At 42.7% G+C, this 8,281-nt stretch overlaps 1 protein-coding gene across 2 annotated transcripts; it reads right to left on the minus strand.

Annotated features, from left to right (window-relative positions):
- Positions 1–63: 63 nt before the first annotated feature.
- On the minus strand, positions 64–8,281 carry mon1a (MON1 secretory trafficking family member A). Of its 2 annotated transcripts, XM_071370299.1 has the most exons (6): positions 8,149–8,274; positions 7,575–7,598; positions 5,163–5,567; positions 4,173–4,938; positions 3,920–4,067; positions 64–3,715 (listed from the first exon to the last, which is right to left on the minus strand). In XM_071370299.1, the coding sequence occupies exons 3-6, from the start codon at positions 5,545–5,547 to the stop codon at positions 3,575–3,577; spliced, it is 1,440 nt and encodes a 479-aa protein (XP_071226400.1). In that variant the 5' UTR covers positions 5,548–5,567; positions 7,575–7,598; positions 8,149–8,274; the 3' UTR covers positions 64–3,574. The 2 variants fall into 2 exon arrangements, with proteins under 2 accessions (XP_071226400.1, XP_071226393.1); XM_071370292.1 differs by lacking the exon at positions 7,575–7,598 and having other exon boundaries at positions 8,149–8,281.

Consider the following 8,281-nt stretch of genomic DNA (forward strand, 5'->3'; position numbering starts at 1 on the left):
GCATCTGCCAAGTGCATAAAATGACAGTGAAATTGATGAAGCTTGCCACTTGACGTCAAAAAATGTATTTCCTATGTATTTATTCACAAAGAAAAAAACTGTTTTTGATTTAACATAAATATATGAATGAGTAGTCCATGTGCAATTGTTGAAAGTAACGAAATAAAAACAATAAAAAAACAAATTACAATAAAATCTTACCAAAGAGGGGGTAAAAAAAAGCTGTCTCTTGTATGTGGTTAAATAGTTACTGATGTCAGTTGTCCTATGATAGCCTACAGACAAAATTCTCACAATGTGTTGTATTCAGACATGAACACCTACACATTACATAACACATGTATTATTTATCCTAATATTAAGTCACTAATCCCTAGGAACATTTGTTAGACTTGTGGCACAAATGAACAGTGGAGTAAAGTACTTAAGTAGTACTTTAAAGTATTTTTTGGGGGGGGTATCTGTACTTTAGTATATATATTTCTGACAATTTTACTTTTACTTCAATACATTCCTAAAGAAAAAATTAATTTACTTTTTACTCCATACATTTACCCTGACACCCAAAAGTACTCATTACTTTTCGAATGCTTAGCATGCAGGAAAGTGGACTAATTCACACACTAATCAAGAGAACATCCCTGTCATCCCTACGGCCTCTAATCTGGCGGACTCACTAAACACATGCTTCGTTTGTAAATTATGTTGAACATCCGAGTGTTGGATATCCATAAATTAAACAAAACAAGAAAATGGTGCCGTCTGGTTTACTTATATAAACTCAGCAAAAAAATAAACGTCCCCTTTTCAGGACCCTGTCTTTTAAAGATAATTCGTAAAAATCCAAATAACTTCACAGATCTTCATTGTAAAGGGTTTAAACACTGTTTCCCATGCTTGTTCAATTAACCATAAACAATTAATGAACATGCATCTGTGGAACGGTCGTTAAAACACTAACAGCTTAGACGGTAGGCAATTAAGGTCACAGTTATGAAAACTTAGAACACTAAAGTGGCCTTTCTACTGACTCTGAAAAACACCAAAAGAAAGATGCTCAGGGTTCCTGCTCATCTGCGTGAACGTGCCTTAGGCATGCTGCAAGGAGGCATGAGGACTGCAGATGTGGCCAGGGTAATAAATTGCAATGTCCGTACTGTGAGATGCCTAAGACAGCGCTACAGGGAGACGGGACGGACATCTGATCGTCCTCGCAGTGGCAGACCACGTGTAACAACACCTGCACAGGATCGGTACATCCGAACATCACACCTGCGGCACAGGTACAGGATGGCAACAACTGCCCGAGTTACACCAGGAACGCACAATCCCTCCATCAATGCTCAGACTGTCCGCAATAGGCTAAGAGAGGCTGGGCTGAGGGATTGTAGGCCTGTTGTAAGGCAGGTCCTCACCAGACATCACCAGCAACATCGCCTATGGGCACAAACCCACTGCCGCTGGACCAGACAGGACTGGCAAAAAGTGCTCTTCACTGACGAGACGCGGTTTTGTCTCACCAGGGGTGATGGTCGGATTCGCGTTTATCGCCGAAGGAATGAGCATTACACCAAGGCCTGTACTCTGGAGCGGGATCGATTTGGAGGTGGAGGGTCCGTCATGATCTGCGGCGGTGTGTCACAGCATCATCGGACTGAGCTTGTTGTCATTGCAGGCAATCTCAATACTGTGCGTTACAGGGAAGACATCCTCCTCCCTCATGTGGTGATTTCCTACAAGACAGGAATGTCAGTGTTCTGCCATGGCCAGCGAAGAGCCCGGATCTCTATCCTATTGAGCACGTCTGGGACCTGTTGGATCGGAGGGTGAGGGCTAGGGCCATTCCCTTTAGAAATGTCCAGAAACTTGCAGGTGCCTTGGTGGAAGAGTGGGGTTACATCTCACAGCAAGAACTGGCTAATCTGGTTCAGTCCATGAGGAGGAGATGCACTGCAGTACATAATGCAGTTGGTGGCCTCCAGATACTGACTGTTACTTTTGATTTTCCCTTTGTTCAGGGACACATTACTCCATTTCTGTTAGTCACATGTCTGTGGAACTTGTTCAGTTTCTGTCTCAGTTGTTGAATCTTGTTATGGTCATACAAATATTTACAGTTTGCTGAAAATAAACACAGTTGACAGAGAGGAAGTTTCTTTTTTTGCTGAGTTTATAATATTTGAAATTATTTATACTTTTAATTTTGATACTTAAGTATATTTTAGCTATTACATTTACTTTTAATACGTGAGTATATTTAAAACCAAATACTTTTACTCAAGTAGGATTTTACTGGGTGACTTTCACTTTTGAGTCATTTTCTATTAAGGCATCTTTACTTTTACTCAAGTATGACAATTGGGTACTTTTTCCACCACTGTAAATTAATCAGCTACAATACCCTAAAACCCTAACAAGCTCCAGCCATCACACCCCATTAGCTTAGCACAACTCTGAAGGCAATTAGGTAAGGCATGAAACATGAGGGAAGGCTTTTGATGACTTTCAAAGTGAATGTGAAAATTACAGTATTTTTCTTAATCAAATGTGATGGACCCATGAAACACTTATAATTTGTGAGATAACAAATATCATATTAATACAGACACCTCAGAGAATACCATCTTAAAATAAAGATACTTTTCCAATTACATCATCTTTGACAGTGAAAATCCATGATCAAAACATCAATCCAAGCAAAAAATGAAGACACACAAATAATCATTAAAAAAAAATCTTTTGAGAAACAAAACAGTAATCATGGTAGAATTTTCACATTACTCTTGCAGTATGCAGACAAACAAAATAATGAAATGAATAAGTATATTTTTAAGTATGCGCATATGTGCCTAAGTAGAGCGCATGGGGCTAACTGCATTACAGTCATTAAGTGAGATTAATCTTTTTTTGGTTTCATCAATTATTGGGCTAACTATAAGGTACTATTGACAATATTGACTCTATTGAGTCACAGGAATGTGCTTTCCCCAGAAAGTTAACCGTTGCCCTTGACATGCATCCCCTAGCCAAGCAAGAGCATCTTGGTAAACATAAATCAGCCCCTCAGGCGCATACTAGAGTTAGATAAAAACAAATGTAGTTCCTTTTCAAGATGGTCAGTCTCTATTGGCTATGTTTGTAGGTTACTGCTAAAACAACACACAGCATTCCTCATGTCCAGGTAGTGATTCCATACAGTGAGTTTAAAATAATCATCTTATAGCAACACGGACAGCATCACAGATGTTATTGTTATTAATTGAAATGTCTGCTGCGTAACTCTCAATTCCCATAGGGCAATCACCGTAATTGAAGCAAACAATTAAAATCAAAAAATTATGTTTGATAAAACATAGCTGTACCCTCATTGTGATGACCTCATTGGACCCCCTGATGACCATAGACTGAAGGGTCTGCAAAGAGCAAACACAGACTGCATATGCACAACAGTGATGCATGATGGTTTGTTGGCATTATATCTATGGCCTCCAATGGTGTCCATCAGACTTCAACGTCATGAGGCGAGTTTAGAGTGTCAGTGCTTCTTGGAACTGTAGCTAGTTCAGATGGGGGCTCAGTATGTCAGGGGACTAAGGATGAAGAGGCGGTCCTCCTCCCTCCTGATCCACTTCAGCAGCTTATTAACAGCAGCCACGGCCATGGCCTTGGTCCCAAGAGGACTGAAACAGAGGTAGAGCTCAAAGCCACTGGTCACCTAAAGGAGAGGTAGGGTAGAGGTGGTGGAAGAGGGTTTAGAGGGGAGATTAATAACAATTGTACTACAGATACCCCCTGAAGAGATCCTTATGAACCAATATCTTTATTATGCACTGCAAGACTGAATTGTAACATCTACAAGATGGTATCAATAAGATGAGATGTATAACAATGCAATTCTATAGCATAACACTATGCTTACCCAGGCCAGCAAGTTCTCAGTCTCTCCACAGCGGTAGATGGAGCGCAGGGGACGTGTCGGTTGGTGCAAGCGGCTGTGGAGGTACTGGTACAATCCCATCAGCCTCTCCTGCTCCTCTAAAGATTGATATGGCAAGGGCAGCTCAGGGCTGATGGAGAACACAGAAACAGAATGGTTGAATTGGTGGTAAGTCAGGATAGGAGATCATGTGTGCCATCATGTGTGTCTGATGTGTCTGATGATCCATACTCACCTAGTGTAGAGCCCTGAGCTCTTGGACTTGTACAGAAAGTGCCTGAGCTCTGGGATGCCGACTTGGGTGACAGAGTAGCTGGGGCACTTCAGCGCCTCCTTCAGGGACTGGTAGGCAGTGCGTCGGCTCAGCCGCTCCAGGAAGCGGCGCTTGCAATCAGACAGGTTAAAGAAGTCTTCCCGGTCGGTGGACACCAGGATGAGGCAGAGGTCAGAGGCAGGCTCCAGGTAGGAGATGTGGGCATGGAAGAAGCCAGCAGTGTTGAATTTAGGGAGGCAGATGGGCGTCCAGCCTTCGCCATCGCGGAAAGATGACGAGGAGCCCACCAGGTTGAAGAGCAGGTGCAGGTCCATGTGGTGCAGGTACTGGTCCTTCTTGCGCACCAGGGTGACCAGACGGTCCCCAGCCAGGAGGATGGAGAAGACCAAGCTCTTGGCCTTGGCGGCCTGAAGGCTGGAGGAGACCAGGTCGCGGGTGGAGCTGGCCAGGGGGAGGCAGGTGACAGCACTGAGGAGCAGGCCCGGGTCGCGGTCCAGCAGACGCAGCAGGTTGTCAGTGAGGTGCTCGGAACCTGCCAGTAGGCGGCGCAGGTCGTAGTTCTGCTTGTGCTGGAAGATGTGGTTGAGCTGGGTGAGGGTGAGCAGGCTGACAATCTGGTAGTAGATGTACTGCAACTCACGCGTCAGCGCTCTGTCTGACTGACAGGTCCGGGACACACCCACCAGGACCAGAGGAGTTTTGCGAAGGAACACCACTTTGTAACCATCTTGAACAGAAGATTTGAATGAGAGGGCAATGAAACATCTACAGTACTAGTAGATAGGTGCAGCCTTTCTTGCAATATGGCATGTCTTACTGACAGAACTACCGACTGAGCTTTCAATTATGTAGCCTACTTTATAGTTGTTCACCATGTTTCATTGACAAAAACTGCAAGCTATCTAACTAATTTGCCCCTCCACAGAGATACTCCCTACATCTTCTACTTACCTGCGTGAATGGAGCGGATTATATTCTTATCTGCCTCCACGACAGAGACCAGTGCCATCATGACCCCCATGGTGCTGGAGAGGGCTTCCTCTGTGCCGTAGCGGGTGTAGATGGGCTTGCCTGCCTCGCTCAGTACAAACACATGCTTCCTGTGGCTACGCCAGACCTCACTGCACACATCCTCTTCCTTACTCCTGTTTTCTGGGCGCTCCTCCTCTACCTCCACCTCCGGCTGCTGTTCCTCCTGGGTCTCCTGCTCAGCCCCCAGACATAGAGCCTCCTCCTCTGCTGACTCTCCAATCACAGTCTCTCCTTCAGGTTCTGGCTCAGTAGTCGGCTCACTGTCAGCAGTCAGGTCCTCAAAGGACTGTGCATGAACAAACATGGCACTTTCCTGGCCAGCACCTGTGGAGATGAGATCATGTGTTTAATACAGTGATTCTGTACATAAACCCATCCTCATCAACATCTGAATACAGGGGGGAAATGTATGGCTTAACTGACTGTCCTGACAGCAAACCCTGGGTAAAATATTGGTATTTTATAATATCAATTGATGAAACAGTGACATCTAGCAGGCAAAAATATTAAATGAGTACAAGCGTAATAAAGTAAAAGTGAAATCAGTTTATGGATGTTCTTGGAAGGACAGAGAACTGAACTGCTTCAACTGTGCTTTGACTACAACACTAACAGCCATTCCAGACAGAGGTCATAAGTGGTGTGCATTATAATAGCCTCCAGTAGAACAGCACTTTGATGTGAGTTCCTAAGGGGAATGGGAAAAAGAGGGAGGCCATCTTTCATTGAATGATGTACGAATGTTTCCTGGACAGCAAGTCATATCCTATTTAGATAATAATCTAAATCTAGATGACACTTCCATCTGCAGTAAGAGTTCCCAAGCCTTTTCCCAGGTCAGACTAGGATTTAAGTTCTCCCCTGGAAATATATAAAAACAGCATGCGATAGAATCTGAGGGGGGCTGAAATTGTGTAAAAAAATATATATTTTCAGCTTTGCTTTTCCCTGGGTGCTCTTAGTCTTTGTTATTTTAGCTAATCATTTATATTTTTATATAAATTACATTTCAGCTTTTGGTTTTTAACATGGATTAGTCTCTACAGTCCTCTTGTTCTCTGCTTTGACTGTTTGTGCTCTTTTTATTGTTTTTATACATTTCCCGGTAAAGTGTATTGCGTTGCATCCGTGTCTGAAATGTGCTATATAAATAAAGTTCCATTTGAAAAATGAATGTACCCCTGTTAAATGCCCACATCAGTAGAAATAAATGTTTTCGTACTGAAAGACAATGGCCAGTGCTTACCCAAGATGTTTCACAACAATTTAAGTTGATAAGTCATTGTTTAAGTAAAGTATGACATACTTGGGCTTGAAGTGACAAATCCGAACTGCCTACTTCTTGCAAATCCGTGTGAATGTTTTGTCCTATGATATGACATACAAATTCTATTCAGCCTACGTTTCATTTCAGGGCTGGGTTTTATTTTAATGTTACCACCTACCAGCATGGCATTGTTAATTAAATAGAAACAGCAGCTGCAAAGTTATTCCTCTTGATGAGCCAAACTGAGATGAGCCAAACAGCCTTGTGTCCACTTGGCCACCTGAGCCATGGAACAAATAAAAATAGACGCTGCAAACTTGTGTTTATGCACATCCACTTTTTTTATCCATCTTTCAATAACAATAGATGGCGAAGTCAAAGATGTTTCCATCTGTGGCAAAGTTTTCCCAAAATCAATGCTAATCACAAATCCAGCTCCAGAACCAGCCATAGAGCCAACTGGCTAATCTTTTTAATACGGTGTAGTAACAACAGATAACATTAGCTAGCTAAATAAGGTTAACATGCTCGCTAGCTACACTGACAGCTGTCAGTGCCCTATTTGTTAACGTTTACCAAATCAACGTGGAAATTCCCACACCCAATTCATGAATACGTATAAGCAGCCTTTGTTATTTTTCAGAGGTGGAACCTCAACGTGCATTTCATCTCTAGGACAGGAAATTACGTCGATGCCAAGAGGCGGGCCTTTGAAATGTTCCTTTCCAGGGCCCGAGACTTAATAGGTTCATTGGCCATGCACTGCCAAAGTATTGGTAAAACTCATTGTATGCCATTTTTATCCCACTCAAGTTGTGTTCTGATTATGAGGGGGTCCCTGAAGAATTTTCTATCATAAAAGGGGTCTCCGGCGCCAAAAAGTTTGAGAACCCCTGCTTTAAAAGAAAGAAATCACTCCTGAAGAATAGAGTACTGTATTTCCTTCCCAAAAACAAATCTGTATCATGACCTTCAGAAAAGGCAAATAAACAAACGTACCATATCAATCATAATCCAACATACTCTCAGTCTGAAACAGAACAAATAAGACAAGCAAAACCTACCACTTATTTCAAAGACCACTTATTCTAAATCCAGGAAGCAAGATATGTGGATGAGAAAGGATACATGTGAGCTCTTGTGCAGCGACATTCCTACTCCCTCTTATCCAGCTAACACACACTGAAGGCCTGTTCACAGAGGTTGCATGGTTCAAAATGTGTCAAAGCGGTTTCTTGGAAAACATCAATTCAACAGTTATTTCATACTGCCGTCGCTCTCGTGAAATTGTGGCATAGCAAGAGCTGTTAGTTCAATCAATAGAACATGTGGCTTGTAAAGTATTTATTTGAAACTATTTCCAATTAAGTAGTTAATAATAATGATAATAATTAGGTCTATAGTTGGCCAAGTGCAATATTATAAGCAGCCCATTTACCCTCTGTTCAAGTGGACACATTTCAATTAGAGAAATATACATTTTCTGTCACCATAAAGTGGCATTGTTCAGAACTATGACTGGATGTGTAATTCGAACAGGGGAGCTGGTCTGTAGTAACATGACATCTACAGTAAGTAGGCTACAAGTGGATATCGGTCACTGGAAAGTGATGCCATTATTAGAGTAGCCATGCCCACCTGGTTCTGTGCCCACCACCAGGCCTGGAGTGGGGCTTTCAGACCTCTCGTTGCGGAGACGGTCCACTGGTGCCAGGGTGCCATTCTGCTGGACCTCCCACGGTATACCCTTGTTGTGGACATATACAGCCAT

Source organism: Salvelinus alpinus, chromosome 2 (assembly GCF_045679555.1).
Source record: "Salvelinus alpinus chromosome 2, SLU_Salpinus.1, whole genome shotgun sequence".
NCBI classification, from domain to species: domain Eukaryota; kingdom Metazoa; phylum Chordata; class Actinopteri; order Salmoniformes; family Salmonidae; genus Salvelinus; species Salvelinus alpinus.